Source organism: Neofelis nebulosa, chromosome 8 (assembly GCF_028018385.1).
Source record: "Neofelis nebulosa isolate mNeoNeb1 chromosome 8, mNeoNeb1.pri, whole genome shotgun sequence".
NCBI lineage: Eukaryota > Metazoa > Chordata > Mammalia > Carnivora > Felidae > Neofelis > Neofelis nebulosa.
The window spans coordinates 66,180,463-66,200,287 of record NC_080789.1 but is presented as its reverse complement, the minus strand read 5'-3'; the positions used below and the strand labels follow the sequence as shown (position 1 = coordinate 66,200,287).

The 19,825-nt window shown below is 56.5% G+C and overlaps 2 protein-coding genes and 1 long non-coding RNA gene across 4 annotated transcripts; 2 read left to right on the top strand and 1 right to left on the bottom strand.

Moving 5' to 3' along the window:
* Nucleotides 1-706: 706 nt before the first annotated feature.
* Nucleotides 707-5,941, bottom strand: C1QL4 (complement C1q like 4). The gene is made up of 2 exons (XM_058742899.1): nucleotides 3,710-5,941; nucleotides 707-1,563 (listed from the first exon to the last, which is right to left on the bottom strand). Exons 1-2 carry the CDS (start codon nucleotides 4,244-4,246, stop codon nucleotides 1,384-1,386), a joined length of 717 nt encoding a protein of 238 aa, XP_058598882.1. The 5' UTR covers nucleotides 4,247-5,941; the 3' UTR covers nucleotides 707-1,383.
* LOC131519644 (uncharacterized) lies at nucleotides 5,850-6,375 on the top strand. The gene is made up of 2 exons (XR_009265731.1): nucleotides 5,850-5,923; nucleotides 6,094-6,375. It is a non-coding gene; the product is annotated as an uncharacterized LOC131519644 (long non-coding RNA).
* A 9,030-nt stretch (nucleotides 6,376-15,405) lies between these two features.
* DNAJC22 (DnaJ heat shock protein family (Hsp40) member C22) lies at nucleotides 15,406-19,604 on the top strand. 2 transcript variants are annotated; one of them, XM_058742897.1, is made up of 4 exons: nucleotides 15,406-15,535; nucleotides 16,460-17,407; nucleotides 19,112-19,293; nucleotides 19,375-19,604. In XM_058742897.1, exons 2-4 carry the CDS (start codon nucleotides 16,568-16,570, stop codon nucleotides 19,391-19,393), a joined length of 1,041 nt encoding a protein of 346 aa, XP_058598880.1. In that variant the 5' UTR covers nucleotides 15,406-15,535; nucleotides 16,460-16,567; the 3' UTR covers nucleotides 19,394-19,604. The 2 variants fall into 2 exon arrangements, with proteins under 2 accessions (XP_058598880.1, XP_058598881.1); XM_058742898.1 differs by having other exon boundaries at nucleotides 19,112-19,604.
* Nucleotides 19,605-19,825: the final 221 nt, after the last annotated feature.

Here is a 19,825-nt window from a genome sequence, read left to right as displayed (position 1 = left end):
GATGCTCAACCAACTGAGCCACCCATGCACCTCAATAAAGTTTCTAAAGTGTCCAAATGTCTGTTTCCCTCCCGGCTGACCTAGGCCAGCTACGACTGTTGCTCTCCAATTGCCCACACGGTGGCAGTGTCCTCCAGCTTAGAGGCAGGCCCTGGGCTCCCCCAGGCTCCCAAACCTAAGAGCTATCCTAAAGGCAGACCGCTCCTGCCCATCCCCATCCCTCAGCAAGCTCTGTGAGTGTGTGTGTATGGTGTGTGTGTGTGTGTGTGTGTGGTGGTAGGGACCGGAGTGGGGGGCAAATGTGGGCCTTTGGGGACCTGTTCTTTTTGCTTCTTGAGATCAATGCCACTCCTAGGAGCCATCAGCAACTCCCCAACCCCTAGCACTCCTCTTCTTATAAGTCCACCTGCATCAGGCAGAAAGCAGAAGGACCAGACCCATATCTCTGGAATCCTCCCTTGTTAGTGTCATTCTGGCTGGTGTCTCCCTACAGTACAAGGTCTCCAAGCTCTCCTGAAGCTGATACTCTTCCTTTCCCATATCTGAGCAGAAGAAGCCCTCCTCTTTTCCACCAGAGACAGACCTTGCCAGGAATAAGTAAGCCTTAATCTCTGGCAGAGGGTGGTAGGGCGAGAGTCCTTGAAAAGAGTGAGGGAAAGCGTCAGCCATTTTCCCCCACGCTGTGCACCAAGTTAAGAGGCACACACATTCTCCAACTTTGCTTTATTGGAAGAGGCAACAGCAGCTGTAGCCCCAGGGCCTAGGTGGAATGGGGGTGAAATGGGGACTGTACAGAATGAGTTTTAAATGCTAGGAAAGAATTCACTCCTTCCTCCAGTTCACAGGAAGGCTGCCAAGGCCGGTGCCTGGAGCCTGAAAATGGGGATGAGGGAAGGAGAGAAAGTTGTGACAGAGGACGAGCCTGACCCCTCCAAACGTTTCGTGTCCTCCCACCTAGATGGGCTCCTGTTTCTGCTCTCCATCCCCGCACACACACCACCACCACCAAATGCCGGGGCTTCCTTTCTGCTTGCAGCTCCTGGTGGTGAAGCTGTTCCCCAGCTCCTAGCAGAAGAGAGGGCCCGGCCTCCGCCCCTCTCGGATCAGCTTTGACAGGCGCGCACTCCGAAGCCGGCGGTCCCTTCCCGAGCCGCTCTGCTCCTCCTTAGCCCGGCTTCCTCCTCTCCCCGGCCACTTAGACCTCGGAGCGTCCCCGGAGCGCCAAGAGTCCGCCCAGCACGGCCGCCTCCGGGAGCGGGAGGGTCTGCCCCACCGCCAGGCTCTCGAAGGATAGGATGGCGCCTTGGGTGGGACCGGCTGAAGGTGGGTGAGGAGGGGAGCGGAGGCGAAGGGCGAGCGGGGGCGCGGGGGATGGGGCCCTGCTCAATCCGGGTAGATGATGAAGCCAGAGAAGGTGCTGTACTTGTTGGTGTTACCGCCGTGCACTTTCCCGCCGTCCAGCTTGATGAAGACTTCATCGCCCACATCCAGGTGCAGGATGACGCTGTTGCTGGCGTAGTCGTAGTTCTGGTCCGCGTCCTGAGCAATGGCGCTGGCCCGGACCTAGCGGGGGAGAACAGAACAACCCACTCACGCCCCGTGCGGAGCTGAGGGTGGAGAGAAGCGTCGGGCGGAGTAGGCGCAGCTGGGCCTGTGAAGGCGGCGAGAGGGTAGCAGGCTGCAGGGGCTGGGGAGGACAAGGAGAACGCAGGAGATCGCTGAGCTTCCCAGGCACTGCCATTTACCAGCTGTGCGACTCGGCCAAGTTTCACGCCTGCTCTGGTCGTCAACGTGAATTATAAGATGGGAGGTAATAATAGAGCCTGCCTCATAAGGTTATTAGGATTAAGTGAGTTACTACGTGTGAAGTGTGTTAGAATAGTACTTAGCACCTAGATAGCGCTATATAGGGTTTGCTATTATTTAAACAATAAAATTAGGCTGTAGGATAATTTCTAACATTCTGAACCTGCTCTGACCTCCTAAACTTGGATTCCTTCCCCTCAGTGATAGGGCACAGGTGTGTCTGTATGTATGCAAGCAAGGGTGCGGGCCATGGGAAGGTGCAATGATGCATTCTCGCCTCTGGGTGCCCTTTCCCCTTCTAGCCCCCACCGGCGCCATGACATGGGGGTTGCCTTCTGCCCCAACAGGTAACCCCTCCTTCCCTCTGGCCTCGCTGCTGGTCGCCTCCGGAGCCCAGCCCCTTCCCCAGCCCCCCTCTTCCCGTCCCGCGGGGGCTGGTTATTAACTCATTAATTATTCATCATTATTCTAATCACTATTTACCGTCCCCAGGGCCGCAGCGCCCGCGCCGCAGAATACAGAGTGGGAGCCGCGGGCCCCCGCTCCCTCAGAAACCGGCATACTCTAGATAGACACTTGCCCCCTCCAACTGCTCACCGACACCCTGCATAGACCACACACACCTACTCAGTGCCACATGCACATAGACGCTGCTCTATTTTCACACCTTGGCACCCTGCACCCACAGAACCTCACATCACGCACACACGCTCTCACTCCCTTACACACATACAGCCCTCACTCCCATACAGACACACATACACACTCTCTTTTCTTGGGTTTCTGAGGTGACCCTGCTGGGAGGAGACCCCAGTGCAGTGCCTGCTAGTCCTGGAGCTGGAGGGTGCGGCAGCCGGCAGCCGTAGCAGGACCTGGGTTCGGACACCAAGACCAGCAGGCCTGATGCACCACGGTCAACACCACCCCATGGTGCGGGGCATTCGGAGGTCACCGCTCAGCCCCAGTCTTACCTCCTGCGATTTGTGGGGCCCAGGCACCTCCTCAACCCCCGCCCCTGAGGCTTCTCGTTCCCTCTATGGGTGTCCCAGCCCTCCAGCTGAGTCCTTGGAGCTATTCTCCCAAGCCAAGGTGGCAGTGACTCCGACTCTGACCACAGGGGCAGGGAGTAGCAGAACCTGGAGGCCAGAGGTTGCCAGGAGGATGTGGGGCCTACAGAACCAGGCCCGGGGCCAAAGCTTCTGCTTGATCTGCCCTTTGCCTCTTTCCCCCTCCAAAGCCCTTCTGTCATGCTGCCTGGCTGGCCCCTGAGCTGCCACATCATTTCCACCTCTGCCTACTGACTCAGTATTAGTATTAGGGTAAGGCCAGCTGTAGAATTGGTCCCAGGCCCTGGGGGGAATGCATTCTTTTTTATGTTCTACTCAAAAATCCAAGCTAAATGCCCCCACATGAGAACAGCTGCTGACAGCCCATGGCCAGAGATCCGGATTCCATTCTAATTTGAAGGAGCCAGACTCCAGGTAACTCGACCATGGTGAGGCTGAGAAACCCAAAAGCCAGAAGACCTGTCTCAGGAGAGAGGGTGACCAAAGACAGGATAACTGGCAGGGAAAGACACCAAACAAGTTTGGTGTAGGGTTGCCTATATAGTTGGAGCATGAAATAGCAGCTGTAGAGACATTAAGCTTTGTGTCCCGAGTTCTGATTCTGACACCATTCCTAATGCTCGTTGAGACCCTGGGCAGGTCATTTCCTTTCTTTGGCCGCTAATTCCTCTTTGGCTAGATGAAAGGATTCATAAGTTCTTGGCAGCCTGGCGTTTCTAGACTCAATGACGTTGTTGGGAGAGGGGTTCGAATGCAGCCCTCCAATGTAATAATGAGTGCAGGGAGATCTAGAAAGCTACCCTGTCGCCTCTGGGCCTGGGGTGGGGGCATCTCACCTGTCCATTCTTCATCAGGTCGGCCCACATGCTGGTGCCGTCACCGCCGCGCATGAGCACATGGTAAGCGAAGAAGTAGACACCTGGCATGGGGCAGGTGAACTTGCCGCTGGCCGCCTCGTAAGCGTTTCCCACGTTGGTCACCACGTCGTCGAAGCGCAGCACCTCATAACCTTCGTGTGGCCGCCGCAGACCCGCGTAGAAGGCAATGCGAGGCACGTAGCCGGCAGGGGGCGCCACCCCGCCAGGGCCTGGGCCGGGAGGACCTGGTGGACCTGGCCTGCCCGGCTCTCCTGGAGGCCCTCTGGGACCTGGGGGTCCCGGTGGCCCTCGCAGACCTGCCTTCCCGCGCCTGCCCACCTCTCCCTTGGCGCCGGGAGGGAAGGGGGGCACGGAGGAGGGCGCGCCGTCGGGTCCAGGGCCTCGAGGCCCGTGTGGGTCGCACACCATGCGGCAGCGACCCAGCATCTCATAGTGCGCCGGCCCGCGGGAGCTGTGCACCAGCAGCGGAATGGCCACCAGCAGCAGCAGCACCATGGCCACCCCGACGGCCGCGCCCGCCACCCGCTTGCGGCGGCTCAGCCGCGACGCGGCCAGGGCCAGCAGATCCTCCTCACTCTTTGGCGCAATGGCGGCGGAGGCCCGGGGCTCTCCGCGGGCCCCAGAGGCGGTGGCCGGGCTCGGGCTTGGGTCGGGACCCCCCCGACGGCTGCGCCCGGCCCCCCCGCCCCTGCGGGCTCCCGCCTCAGCGGTGCCGTTCCCCAAACCTTCCGTCAAGGCGGAGGTTCCCCCCCCACCCGCCCCGTAAGTTGGGCCAGGGGCCTCCCGACGGTTCAAAACCCGCGGTCCTCTATTACCCTCCTGTGCAGCCTAACGTCCCCGGGCGCCTGAAATCAGCGGCTTCTCGGACGGCTGGTTTCTTACAGATCTAGGATGCCTGCTTTCCGGACAGCTGCCTTCTCAAGGATGGCGGCGCCTAGGTCCCCGGCTACCCAGACGGATCGCTCCCGGCCGGAGCAGGGGACTACTCTCCGCTCTCTGGACGTCCCGGGCTCTGCGCTGCGGGTGGCGCCCACCGGACGCGACCTCCTTGGAGGTTTGCGCTCTGGTTCTTGGAGCGCACTGACGCGCCTCTCTACCCCAGCCACGGCCCCAGACCCTGCTAGAGCCTGGCCCCGCGTTTCTCCCCAGCTAGAGCTCTCCCTCTCTGCGTCCCTAACCTTCCTCCCCTCCCTCCCGGGGCGGCAGTGCGGGTGGTGTGAGCCGCTGCGCGGCGGGAGCCTCTATAAGCGGCCCGGGGCGGAGCGACCCCTGGCGCCCAGAGTGGGAAGCGCGGGGGCGGGGCAGGCAAAGGCCCCCACCCGCGTCCCCCCAGCTTCTCGGTGCCTGCCTGGTTCTGAGCGGATTCTGCAGGGGTTCGCTCTCCCCACCCTATCCTTACTTTCACCGCACCCAGAGTTCGGTATTCCTGGATTCCAGAGGAAGCCAGAAATAGATATGGGATAAAAAGGGGTCTAGATACACGCAGAAAAAAAGACAGAGGTGGATTCCAGAGCTAAAAAGCGCCCTCCACCAAAAGAAAAGAAAAGCCCACAAACATACAAGAAGGGTGAATAAAAGAAATTCGCCGCCCCACGCCCCTCAGTGCCCGTGACCCAATAACATTTGGTAAAGGGTTCAATGAGTACATGTTGGCCTGAACTGGAAAAGGCAAATTTCCAGCCACCTCCACCCTCGACCCCCAGTGTTGGTGCGTGGGGGTGGGGGGAGCGCAGAGCAGAGGGTGAGGGAGAGAGAGAGAGAAAGAGAAAACAGATCAGTCTGGGGGAGCGAGCAGGAAACCGACAGGAAAGCAGAGAAGGAGCGACAGAGACATCAAAGAGACAGAAAGCCAGCTAGAGACGCAGAGACAGAGACAAAGCTTCGAAAAGAGACTAACTGACAGGCCCAGGAGGGGGAGAGGGGAGAGACAGAGACAGAGAGAGAGAGACAAGAGCTGAGACAGGTTGACAGATCGAGAGAGAAATGTAAATGGCGCGCTGCGGAGAGACACCCAGGTCCGTGTTCGGACTCCAATGTGACATATCAACTGTGGGGAAGATGCGGGGGCGGGGCGGTTTTTCCAACAGAGTGGTATGCTCTGGGTCTGTGCATTGTGACAGTATGCTGGCAAGTGCGGTCGGGCCATGGGACCCTGGTCTGGTGTGTTCCTGGGTGAGTGGGATTGTGGATTGTGTGTTGTCTTTGTGTGTGTGTGTGTGTGTGTGTGTGTGTGTGTGTGTGTGTGTGTGTGTGTGTATGAGGGCTGGTTGAAGGGAGGTTTCTGTATTTGGCTTCCTCTTAGTCTCTACATGTGGGACCCCACGAATGCCATCTCTCCTTAGGACTGAAGAGTAGAGAACCTGCTGGGGAGAAAGAGTCAGAAAGCAGCTATTGGCTCACTTGTCCTGCCCTGCCCAGCCCAGCCCAGCACCACCCCTGCCCTGGTCCCAGACCTTGTCCAGCCCCAGCACCTCTGCCTCTTTTCCCTTCCTAAAAGTCTGTGTTTCAATAGAACCCAAAGAAGTCGGTCCCCACGTAGCAAATGTTTGAGGAAGGGATTTGAAGTTGGTGATGCAAATTAACACAACTAAAATGCAGATTAAATGCTGGGCGCCCTCCTGTGAGAGGTGACTGTTTCTGTCATTCCGAGTGACCAAGAGGGGCCCCATGCTTTGATAGATCCCTCTCTGTGAGGGGTCAGGGTCCATGAAAAAAGCCAGTGGCTTCATCCTTCTTTAGGGTTTGGCACCTCTGGGGGAAATTTCTTGCTCACAAGGGACTCCAGGGCCAGAAGTTTGGAGAAGGGGCAAAAGTGAGGATGTTTGGAGACCCTGGAGGTGTGCAGCTGCAAAGGACCTCTTATTGACTAGGATAGGCCAGGACTGTGATATATAGGAATAAGTTGTGCAAATGGAAGGCACAGGGCACACCAGGGCATGATTATTGGGCAAAAGATGATTCCCTCTTCTCATTTTCCGTACCCCTTCCCTGCACCTCTCATCCCATAATGGTGCAGGAAGAAAGAGGTCGCTGAGGCTGGGCCAGTGTCGAGAGAGGCCCCTACATGCTTGAAAGGGTTGGGAGAGAAAGGATTGGCAGTCAGTGGGGGAGGGGCCTCCTCCTCCAACCATAAATACAAATTTTATTCAAGGTCTTTGTCGCCATTTGTCTTCCTCGGGGGGGGGGGGGGGGGCTGAGGGCCATGTCGGCCCCGTGCATGTCTAATTCCGGAACTGCTCCCCCAGGCTGGATGATGGATGGATCAGAGAGGAGAGAGCAGGCCAGGGCTCACGCTGGCCTACCCTGCCCGATCTTCAGGCCCCTTCGTCCCCAGGTCCTGCCACCCTCTCCTTCCTCCTCCCTCCTCTCCTGCCCTCCCTCCACTGACCAGAAGCCCTCACTGCTCAGCCCCACTCCCCACCCCACTCTCCTACTCACCAAGGCCCTCTTTTTGAGCCCCTCACCTCAGCCCCTTTCAGGTCCCAGCCCTCTTCTCTCTGGAGCGTCCCTTCTCCTCCCGTCCCCAGCCCAGGCTATGAGCTGCGGTGACCAGCAGGGCTGCAGGCGGCAGCGGGTCTGTGTGGTGGGGGGAGCAGGCTTGGCTCACAGGGAGCCGAGGGGCCAGCTCCATGAATTTATTCATGTTCTGTTGCTCTTTCCCCACGCTCTGGAATGAAGCTGCCAGCTCACCAGGTCCTTATTGCTTCCCCTGCAGCTGTCACATTCGGCCGAGGAGGGACCTGGGTAGGGTCAAGGCCGGCCGGTGCTCCGGGGGCCAGAAGCCAAGTGTCTGGGCTCAAGAGGAAATGCCAAGGCCCAGGCTGGGATCTGGGACAATTTATCCAGAGCTCCTCAGGCAGCCGAACTGGGAGGCCCCAAGAAGGTGGTGTGGTTGGGAGTGGGAAGTAGGCAGAGAAGGGTCTGCTACAGGACATAGCAAGGGCTGTGGAGGTGAGGATGAGTCTGATGGGGGAATGGGAGGAGAGAGGAGGCCTTTAAAGAGTCCCCTAGACTCCCCTATGTAAAAGCACAGCCCAGGAGCTCCTGCCTGTTTCAGTCGGTGGAGCATGTGACTCTTGATCTTGGGGCCATGAGTTCAAGCCCCACATTGGGCATAGAGCTTACTTCAAAATAAATAAAATAAAAGCACAGCCCAATATGAATCTTACCTTAACCTCCATCCTTGACTCTGCACTAACCCTGATCCTAATTCCAAATTATACACTTGACTCCTCTTCAATCCTAAAATGAATCCTAACTCCATAACCTGAGCCTAAATGGAACACATCTCTTGTCTCTCTTGGCCTGGAACCCAGGGGTCTCCCAAGAATTTGCCCCAGAGCTTACAGCCAGGTGTGTGTCAGAGTTCTGAGGACCAGACTTTGGATTAGCATGTGATTAGCATATGATTTGCATGTGATATGTGCCTTCTACTCTGAGGAAGTTTTCGTGTTAAAATTTTATGAAGTCTAGTGGAAAGGTCCTGGCTCCTTGAAGGTTCTCTCTTTTTGTTCCTTCTCCCACACTCCTTGTCACTGACCCAGGCCCGCTCAAGGGAAGAAGAAGAGTGAGGAGATGAGCAATAGAGGGCTCATGGGAGGAAAGATCCTAACAGTGTGACCTGTCCCTGTCACTTGCAGTGTAACCTCCACAGGCCTCAGTTTCCTCGTTTGTAAGAGGAGAGGAACCAGCTGGCTGATGTCACATTAAGATCTAAGAAAGCACTTTTGTTTCCTTGCACTCTCTCCTTCCTCACTTTTCAGGGTAATTCATAGTGTGGCCCCCATCCCCTCACAAACATTCTGGCTTCCTGTTCCCACATCTAAGATTATGCAGAGCTGGAAGCAGCCTGGGTTGCCTGGTACCAGACGCCTGGTATGAAGAGAAAAGAACTTTGCACACCTGAGGGGACAGGGGGATAACATGGAAAGGGAAATAATACTGTATTGTAGGGCTTTCATATGCAAGTTCTTACTACGTCCTCGAAGCACCCCTGAGTGGTGGATATATTTGTCTCCATTTTACAGATGAGGAAACTGGTCCCAGAAAGGAGACCATGGCTTGTCCTGTATCACCCTGTAAGTGGTAGGCCTAGGACTCGAGTTTTGATCTCTGTGCCCCAGAGAAGAGAAATGGCACCGGAGGCAGTGGAAGGGTGAAAGAAGCAGGACAGGAGTGGGGGGCGAGATTTGAACGAGTCTCAGGGGAGACCTATGTGTGTGGGGCCGGCAGTTGGCTCAGTGTCCCTGATCCCTCACCCCAGCACTGTGGAGCCTGACACCCAACAGGTGCTCAATTGTTAGCTAACGGTTGGCAGAAGTTAGCAGCGGAGAGGAGTTGTTCAGAAGGAAGAGGAGTGGGCAGAGAAAAGGGATGGAGAAAGAAACCAAACAAATCGGAGGAAAATGTTATCAAGAGGCGAATGAGAGGAAAGCTGGCCAGGAGGGCTGAGGACCGCTCTCCTCCTCCCACCATGTGTGGGGAAACAGTCATGGCCCAAGATTCTGCGCACCCTTTGCCCCATTGCTCCACAGGCCTCGGCCACAAGGCGAGAGGGTCAGTGTGCCATCCGGCCTAGGGCTTCCATTCCCCTCCCGCACCGCAGCTCTGTACAGCCTTGGGCTCAATGGGCTGCGCTGACTCCCACAGGGAGGGGTAGTGATTGTTTGCAAGATGTTTGTCAGGCCAGATCGCGCTGCTGACTTACTTCCTCAGCCCTTGACCCCTGGCCAGGTGCGTCTCCTCGCCCTAGCCTCCCTCTCCACTTCCTTTTGCTCTCCCTGGCCCCCACCCGCCGGCTCCAGCTTCCAGTTAATGAAATGTGGCGAGCGGCCGCACAGACAGCTGTCAGACCCCTCATTTCTCCGCCGGGATATTGGATCCGCGCTGGGAAACCGACAGGTGAGCAGAGGAGGGGTTTGCGGGGGGCCGAAGGAGGGGCGCCAGCTGGCGAGAGCCGGGAGCCCAAGAGGCAGCGTCAAGCTCGAAGCCTCGAGGGCAAGGCTAAGCGGGTCGGCTCTAGGATGCTCTTTCTGTTGGTGGCACCTAGCTCTTTCCTCTTCTCCAACAAGCAGGAGACGTCACGAGCCCCATATCCAGCGCGCCCAGAACCGGGTCGACCCGGGACGCCTGGTCCTGCGCCCTAGGCGGGCCTGGCTCCCGTGTGCGCCGCGCGCAGCGCCTCTGAGCCGGCAGCCGCGGCCCGGTGCTTCCTCCCACCTCCTTCCATCCTTTCCTTCTTGCTCCCCCTCCTTTCCGCGCTCCCTCCCCGGCGGCCGCGGCCTTTATTAGGGATTCCGCGGCTGTCGGTCCCGCCATCCATCCTGTCCGCCGGCAATTAGGCGGCCAGACAAAGAGCAGCTTCGGATGGATGAGGGTCCCGGCGGATCGGAAATGTGAAGGGTCAGCGCTGCCGCCCGCGGCGCACCCCGCTCCCCCCTCCGCATAATCACCGGCCGCCCGTCACTCAGCCGGCCGCCCGGGGAGCTCCGGGGCCCGGGCTGGGGAGAGGGCGGGGGTGGGACTGCAGCCTAGGCGCCTAGGGCTAGGAGAGAGCGGACCAGCAACAGGGACGCCTCCTGCGGGAAAACGGAGGGCTGCGGGAGGCCGGAGGCACCTGCAGGAGAGAGAGAGGGCAGGATATGGCCCCCGGCGTGACCTGAAGGCGGACTGGAGGACCGCTGCCTTGGGGGCTTCCAGTGCGGAAGCAGGGATCTAGCTGCAGAAGAGGGTGGTGGCCCAGGCGCCCCCTGCTGGGAGACTGGGGGACGAAGTCCTAACGGCCTCTGGTCTATACAGGTGGAACTGCGCCCAAGAGGAGCTTTCCTAGGGCAACTGAGGGTCTGTAACCTGGTGCGCCTCCTATTGGAATAGAGTGATACTGTGCTTCTATTCCCCGATCTCTCACGCAAAATCCAACCCATCCACATGAAATCCAGAAAAGCTCCAAGGCTGGGAGAACCCGCACGGAGCCAAGAGGAAGTTCAAGGAGTCCGGGTTTTACTGCGGATTCTTTGGCTCTAGCTCCCAGCTGACAAATCAACATCTCAATCTGACAATTAGTGGTCGAGGTGGGGGGAGAGGGGCTCTCGTCGCCTGGGCCGCTTAGCCCTCACGGCGGGCGGCAGAGAGGTGGGCGGTGGCTGGCAGTGATGAACGACTCCGGGGGGGCCCGGGGCCCGGAGCGCGCATTCATTACTCGACTGACAGGCGGACGGCGGGCCGGCGAGCAGCTAGTGGACGTGCGGGGAAAGTGGCAGGCCAGTGGCAGGAGGGAGAGTAAGAGAGGCGTTTAATAGCCCCACCGCTGGGTCAGCTCCCGGTTCTTTGCCTCTATCTTGGTACTTGACTTCTTGAGCTCTGGCTCACAGCTGTTGGAGCTGCCTCTGGTTGTAGAATTTGGCGGCCGGGGGGCCGGGACCTAAGCCCTCTCTTTGGGTTAGGCGATTTAAGGTCTAATATCAATAGGTGTGTGGACAGGCCTTAAGACTGGGCGCTTCAGCTTGACCTGGGAGGCATTGTGCATGTCTGTGCACACAGAGATGGTGTGTGTGACAGGGATGGATGAGTGTGGATCACACGTGTAAGTCAGTGACAGCGTGGGTCAGCGTTAGGAATGTGTCGACCTGATTTTGTCAGTGGTGGTGTGTGTTGTCTGAAGATCAGCTGCAGCCTCTTCCTTCATGTCTGTGCTCCCCCCCCCCCCACTACTTGCTGTCAGCTCTCTCTCTCTCTCCAGTTCTGTAGGAAATGGCAGTGTGCACAGTGACAGCTGAGGTATGCTGCTGGGGGTGGGGGGGATAGATGTTAACTGTGAGGATGCTGGTCTGGACAACTGCTCCCTTCCACCATTTCCACCCAAAATGTCACCTGTTCCCCAAGCTTCCTGAAAGTAGTGGATGCTTTTTGCAAAGCTTGGAGACCCATTTGCTGAGTCCTGGGGAAGGAAGTGGTCACTACTAGAGTTTTCTATAGTCCACACTCCTACATATACACAATCTTCATCACATACAGGATGTGCTCTCCAGCCCATCTGGGTCCCCAGGCGGTCAGAGAGGAGAAGGTGGGTCTCAGGCACAGGTCAGATCATCAGACCTCCAAGAGAGCCCATCTCTTTGGGGCCTGGGCTAGTGGCCCTTGGGACCCTTACCTTTTGGACCTTAGGTCCAGTTACTAGTTGACACCTTGGGAGACTAATGCTAATTATAGTCTGATTCCTTACCCCAATAACTCTCTTTCTTCACCTGGCTTTGTCCTCCCCCACTCTCAAACACACTAAAAGGTCAAGCCGAACTTTCTTCCCAGCGCTGAATCTCCTAGGTCTATAGGGCAGAGTTGGGGGTGACTCTGTATCTCTGGTTGCCTGCTTTGTTCGCTGGCTCTCAGCCACCTTCCCTTCGCCTTGCTCTTCCTCATAGCTAGGGTGTCTCTTGGAGCCTTTATATCTTTGTCTCTGTACCTCTCCTTGCGTCCATGTTTAGGGATCTCCTCCAAATTTGTCTTCCTACATTTTGGGTTATGTCTTTGTTCCTCTAGGGGTTCTCTCGTTGGGAATACGCCAGTGCAAGTTGAGGTCCATGGGAATGGGAAAGAGAGCAGGGCTTCCTTCCTGCCCCCATCTAGAGGCGACTGAAACCCAAGGATGGCCACACAGTGTCAGGGCCTGGCCACGACCAGGTCGCTTCTCATTCAGGGCACAAGCACCTGGTCGATGCCCCGCGGTCCCCCCCGCCCCGCCGCCCTGCCGCCCTCCTCCAGCCCCTCCCCCGCCCCCTCCGCCCGCCTGGAAAAGGCAAATTTGACATTTTTAAATCCCGAGCCTTAGAGGGATCGATGCGGCCCGGGGGCCCCGCCCGGGGTCGATATTCCTGATTGGGAAGCGGCCGCTGCGCGGAGTCCGCGTGTAAATCACCCGGACTGGGGGAGGGGGCACGGGCGCCAACCGCGTCCCAGGCAAGCAGAGCCAGGCGGGGTCCCGGCCCGGGGCCGACCCTAGGGCAATGGAATGAGGAGACCCACTGGCCTCAGAGACCGGGAGACAAGCCCGCCCAGGGGCTCTCCCCCCTCCCGGCCCAGCTCTGCCAACTCTGCGGGCCGGCTCCGTCTCGCTTCAGCGGCCGCCACCCTCCGTTGCCCCTGGAGCCGCCGGGGAGGCCGGTGTCGGAGCCAGCCATGCGGCGGCTCCTCTCAGGCCGCTCCCGCGGGGCCTGGGCTTCGGCGGCGGCTGTCACGAAGCCGACATGCCGGGCGGGCCGGCAGGGGCGGGTGGCGGGGGAGAGGAGTGGGGGGAGGAAGGCTGGGGCGGCTCTGGCTCACAGTGGGCGCGCAACAGATGTTTGCACTATTGAGGGACAAGGTGGTGTGGGGCACCCGGCGGCGCGGAGCCTGGGGCTGGAGGGCGCGCGCGGGGCAAAGGGTGGCCTAGACTTACGGGGGGTGGAAGTCTGGCCACCCAGCGGGGGTGAGAGGAGCTCTGGGGACAGCTGAGCTGAGATAGACCCCCTCCCGCTATGACCAGAGTATAAAGAACAAAACAGAATGGATAAGCAGGGAAGTTTGGGCCCCACCTGCAACGGCCCCCGCGGCCCCTACCCTCCAATCCTCACAGTTCTCTTTTGGAGAAACTGAGGCAGCCGAGGCTGCGAAGGGCCAGGAAGGTTAAAAGCGGGATCAGCAACGAGGCTGGGACGCCAACCAGACTTCCCGCGTGGGTCCCCGGATTCACCCGCCCGCCCCGGTCCTTTCGTGGGTAAATACTCCGCCACGTCCCCAACCGCAGTTGAGACCCTCCCCTCCCGCTTCAGCTTGTCAGATCCCCCCACTCCCCACCCCCCGCCAGTTTATAGAACAACAATTTGGGGAAAACAATCCGGGCCGAGTGACGGCCCCGTAATTGTGACAAAGTGAGTGCGGGCGGCTGGAGAGAGCGCTAGGGCGGGAGCGCGGCGGGGCGAGGCGGAGGCAGGGGCGCCTCCTGCCCGCCCCGCCGCCCTCTCGTTCTCATTCCGGTCACCTCCCATCCTCTCCTTGACTCTTCTCCAATTCTTCTCCCGGCCCCTCGCGCCTCCCTTCGCTTGTTCCTCCATCGCTCTTCCCTTTCCTCTCGGTAACGGCTCCTCTCCCGCCGCCACCCCCGACCGCCCCTCCCTCGATGTGCTTTTTCTCCGCTCACTTCTCCCTCTCTTCTCCGCCCCCCACTCGTTTCTCCATCTTTTCCGCGCACTCCTGTCGCCCTTGGGCCCGTGGCTCCCACCGCACAATCCGCTCTCTCCCCGCCCAGCCCTCGCTTCCTGAGCTGGAACCCCGAGCACCCTCCCCGACCGCCACTCTCTGGGAGGTCAGCTCAGCCCAGCAGCCCTGGGTTCCTCCGGCCTCAGAGCAGGCTGCGCGCGGCCAGGCGGCCAGGCGGCCAGCCCCTTCCCTCTGCGTTCCGCCGCTGCTTCCCCCACCCCGCTTCCAGCGCCGGGAGCGAGTTTGTTTGTCCAGCGGCGGCCGCCGCCGCCCGAGCTGTTTGCCGAGCTTAGCGCGCCGCCTCTCAGTGCGGGCCCAATTAAGTCTCATTCATTATTCAGCGCCCTGTCCGCCCCCGCCCCCTCCCCCCACCCCCCCCCCCAGCTGGCAGCTCCCGCGTCGCTTTGGGGCCCCTCCCAGCCCTGGCCCCTCGGTGAGCCTTAAGGCGCCTTAGGAGAGCCATGTTCCCTCCCCGGGCCGGGATAAAGGCTGAGGGGCTGGCAGTGTGAGGACCACCAGGCCCACCCCACCCCCAGGTCAAGACTGGGGACTTTGGAGAGCCAAGCCTTTCCTCTACAGAGGAGGAAACAGGCCCAAGAAACTACGTGACTTGGCCAAGGTCACGTAACAGAGCCAGGATTGGAGCCCAGGGCATTGAAGCGAAGGCATCTGGCATCCCAGCTCTTTCCCAGCGTCGAGGTGGGAGGAAGGCAGACGACTCTGGTGCTGCGGCTTCGCTCTCGCTCTGCTCTCTGGGTGGGACTCATATCCCTTTTTGCTAGTGTTTCTGCCTCTCGCCCATAGCCTTCAGGATACAGCAGGCTCGGGCTCCCACTAGATCTGGAGGCCCCTCAGGTTCAGGCTCAGGTCTAGACGCAATTCCCCTGACTAGCAGGCCTGGGGGCGGGGCAAATGAGGCAAACTCGGGCTGGGGGTCCTCTCTGCAGTCAGTCCGTGGGTGAGTCGGCCTTAGAGGAATTGGAAGTGGAGCCATCCAAGGCCGTCTTGAAAAACAACGGAGTAGGAAGAGCGTGCACCCTGAGAGGGACCAGTCACCCCCTCATTTGTAGGGATGGAAAGGGGCGATCAAAGGCCTATTTTTGCGTTTATAGCGAACCACTCGGGGCTGCTTTGCCCCGGCAAGTGGACAAGGTGAGTCTGGAGACCCGCCCGGCCCCGCCCTTCCGTGAGCGGCAGCGCCACCTGGCGACGGTGGTGCAGCGGTGCAAGCGCGCTCGGTCTGGAGTGGGGCGCCGCGCCAGCCTGGGTAGGCTGGATTCGCCCGGAGAGCCTCACACCGGGTTTACCCGACAGGGCGGGCGAGAGGAGCCGAGGCTGAAAGGTGATCCCAAGGGGACCGGGTATGTGTGTGTGGGTGGGGGGGGGGTGCTTAGGGAGGGGCCTGACCCGGACGGCCCCACTTCCGTGACACAGCACACACAGAAAGACAAAGTCCATTTGGATGGAAGTGAGAGCGGAGTGACAGGGGCCATTTTGACTCTGTAGCCAAAGGAAATGACTGGTCTGACGGGGTCTGGGAGCCGGGGTACCCAGGTACGGCAGTCCACCCTGGGACTAGCGAGTAACTGGCTGGTCTTGAGGCCTACTAGGGGGGAGATGCTGGTAGGCACACGTTGGCATCTGGCTTGGTATTCTGGGGGTTCAACCGGCCTCTTTGGAGAGACTCCAAGTCTGCCCTGGAAGGAGGTGGTTGAACTATGGAGTGCCAGGGTTTAGGTCAAAACGTTAGTTTAACAGAACTGTTTAAGTGGAGGGACTTCAGGACCTCTTTCAAATTTGACTTGTGGGAAGATTTCGTGGCCTGGAGAGATGGGAAGGCTGGAGAGGAACCTTGGCCATGTGTCTGAGGGCGGCCATAGTGCGAGTCTGAGGAGGGCTAGGGATGCCAGGGGACTTTCAAAATGTGTGGGAACTTTAGAAGGGCATTCTGTTCACTCCTGTTCACTCCATTCTCCCATGAATCATTCCAGGAACCAGTGGTCTGAAATTTAAGCTTCTGCTTTTCTGTCCATGTGCTGAGTTCTAAACCAACTGAAAGCATTTAAAACATTTTTCTGCCTTAAATTTGGAGTTGGCTGTGCTTATAAAAAACAGAAATGAAGGGCGCCTGGGTGGTTCAGTGGGTTAAGCCACCGATTTCAGCTCAGGTCATGGTCTGGTGATTTGTGGGTTGGAGCCCCGCATCCGGCTTTGTGCTGACAGCTTGGAGCCTGCTTTGGATTCTGTGTCTCCCTCCCTCTCTGTCCCTCCCCTGCTTGTGTGCTCTCCATCTCTCTCTTTCTCTCTCAAAAATAAACTTAAAAAACAAACAAACAGAAATGAGGAGCCAGACCAAAGGGTATGGGAGAACCCGCATTTCAGGGACACTCAGGAAGATCTGCGCTTATTATTGGAAGGAGAAATGGTTACTCTTAGGGGCCTGGATATAGTCTTATGACTGCTTTTTTCATCTCCTAGGGTCTGGGACCATGACAGCCATGTTTCTCACAGATGACCCCAGATTTCTGCACTCTGGGCAGTATGTCAGGTGCCACTGGACTTGATCTGACACCCTTTACCTAAAGGATGGCCAAAGGGCTCTTGGTGACCTATGCCCTTTGGGCTGTAGGAGGCCCTGCTGGGCTCCACCACCTGTACCTGGGGAGGGACACTCATGCACTGCTCTGGATGCTTACCCTGGGGGGTGGCGGGCTGGGCTGGCTCTGGGAATTCTGGAAGCTCCCGAGCTTTGTAGCTCAGGCCAACAGACCCCAGAGGCAGAGGCAGAGCTCAGTAGGGAGGACACCCCCTCTCAGTTTCATTCGCTTTGTTGCCCAGGTGATAGTGGGCATCTATTTTGGCCTGGTGGCTCTCATTAGCCTTTCTTTCATGGCCAACTTCTATATTGTGGGCCTTCCACTGGCAGTTGGCTTAGGGGTCTTGCTTGTGGCTGCTGTTGGCAACCAGACCTCAGACTTTAAGAATACGCTAGGGGCAGCATTTCTTATTTCCCCTATCTTTTACGGCCGCCCCATAGCCATCCTTCCCATCAGCTTGGCTGCCAGCATCACAGCCCAGAAGCATCGCCGCTATAAGACTTCAGTTGGGTCAGAGACACTCAGTGTCCGGCTCTACCGTCTGGGCTTGGCTTACCTTGCTTTCACAGGCCCACTAGCCTACAGCACCTTCTGCAACACAGCAGCCACCCTTAGCTATGTGGCAGAGACCCTTGGCTCCTTTTTGAGTTGGTTCAGCTTCTTCCCCCTCCTTGGCCGCATCACAGAGTCTGTCTTCCTTCTGCCTTACCGGATCTGGAGGCTGCTGGTGGGCGATCCTGGTTTCAGCAACAACTCCTTCCGTGAGTGGGAGAAGCTCTATGAGTTTGTTAACAGTTTTCAGGATGAGAAGCGTCAGCTGGCTTACCAGGTAAGTCTTTGTTCCCTCTCATTCCTGTCTGGGACAGCTCTGAGAGTTAGGCTAAGCCTTACTGGAACTGATGCCCCATATATGGGAGTATATGTTTTCATGTATGCTGGGTTGAGCCCTAGAAGGGTGTCCGGCTTTCTTTGGGCTTCTGTGTGCAATGGGTGAAGGTACAGGGTCACTAACAGTGAGTGGGAAAAGATAGGTATATATTGTTTACTTTTTATTGAGGTCTAACATATATAAAGTAACATATATGTGGTGCCTGGGTGGCTCAATTAAGCATCTGACTCTTGATAGTGACTCAGGTCGTGATCTCACAGTCGTGAGATCAAGCCCTGTGTTGGGCTGTATGCTGATGATGCATTTTATGTATACATCTATGTAACCACCACTCAAACCAAGGTATAGAATATATCCAGCACCAAGAAGTTTCCCTTGTGTCCCTTCTCGCTCTAGACTCCTTTCCTTGGAAGAATCTCTATTCTGACTTCTATTACCGTAGATTAGTTTTGTCCATTCTTGAACTTCATACAAATGGAATCATTCGGTATATACTTTTATGTCTGACTTTTTTTCCTTTTTATTTATTTTATTTATTATTATTATTTTTTAACATTTATTTATTTTTGAGACAGAGCATGAACGGGGGAGGGTCAGAAAGAGAGGGAGACACAGAATCCGAAACAGGCTCCAGGCTCTGAGCTGTCAGCACAGAGCCCAACGCAGGGCTCGAACTCACGGACCACAAGATCATGACCTGAACTGAAGTCGGATGCTCAACCGACTGAGCCACCCAGGCGCCCCTGACTTTTTTCCTTTTTAAATTAACTTATTTTAATTTTATTTTTTTAAAGTAGGCTGCACACCTAGCATGGACTTGAACTCACAACCCTGAGATCAAGAGTCACATGCCTGAGACAGCCAGGCACCCCATGTCTGATTTCTTTCATTCAACATTATGTTCGTGAGATTTATTCATACTGTTGCATGCACTATGAATAAGTACTATAACATTTATAAATTGTTTCCATTGTTGTGTAGTATGCCATTGTATAAATATACTACACGGTATCTATCCATTCCTATTGTTAATGAACATTTAGGTTAGTTCCAATTTGGGGCCATTCTAAATAAAGCTGCTGTGAACATTCTTGTACAAGTCTTTGGTGGACATATATGCTTATTTCTCTTTCAAGGAAGAGATCTTGTGAGGATGGCGAAGTCCCAGGTTAGAAAACAGGCAGCTGTGGTTCAAAGCAAAGCTTGGTTCTTGCCATCAGATCCAGAGCTAGCCCATGTTTCAAAAGGCTGGAATTCTAGGGGCACCTGCGTGGCTCAGTCGGTTAAGCGTCTGACTCTTGGTTTCGGCTCAGGTCATGGTCTCGCTGTTTCATGGGTTCAAGCCCTGCATTGGGCTCTGTGCTGATGACATGGAGTCACCTTGGGGTTCTCTCTCTCCCTCGCTCTCTGCCCCTCCTCCACTTGCACTGTCTCTGTCTCTCTCAAAATAAATAAGTAAACTCAAAAAAAAAAAAAAAAAAAAGAAAAAAGGCTGGAATTCTAATCTGAGGTTCTGGGCCTTTCTCTCAGGCAAGTAAAAGCCGACTCCAGAGATAGCACAGCCTGATTTAGCAAGGAAGTGGGGAGAGACCCAGGTTCTCTGAAACGTATGGAATTCTAATTTTCACCTTCTGTTTCCCTAAGGTTTTGAGTGTCTCAGAGGGGGCAACAAATGAAGAAATACATCGAAGATACCGGGAGCTAGTGAAGATCTGGCACCCTGATCACAACCGACACCAGACAGAGGAGGCTCAGAGGCACTTCCTGGAGATCCAGGCTGCATATGAAGCCCTGAGTCAGCCCAGAAAGCCCAAGGGATCCTGGAGGTGAGAAGAAATTGCCCCTTGAGGGTGGACTCTTCCTGGCAGAGCTGAGCAGCTTGTCCCAACCCAGCTTTGCCCACACAGGTCATCCCAACAGCATTGAAGAACTGGTCTGTTTGCAGTGGAGATGAGAAAACCTTAAAGGAGTGAGAAAGCTATTGTAGTGGAATAACGTTTCTATTTTGAATTTCTCAATTGTCGGTTATTGTATTCCTGATAAGTTCTTCCTAAAACTAGATAGTGAAATTAAAGGCATGTTATAAAACCAATAAAATATCTTTTAGAGAATATACAACCTTGCCCACCCTGGTACATTGATGAGCGATGGAAGAAGATTATTTAACTATTTCTTTTCTCTTTCTCTTTCTCTCTTTTTCTCTCTTTCTCTCTTTTTCTTTTTCTCTCTCTTTTTCTTTCTTTCTTTCTTTCTTTCTTTCTTTCTTTCTTTCTTTCTTTCTTTCTTTCTTTCATATGCAAAGTACTGAGTTAGGAGATTGAAGGAAAAATATGAAGGGTCTCATATTTCACAAGCTGT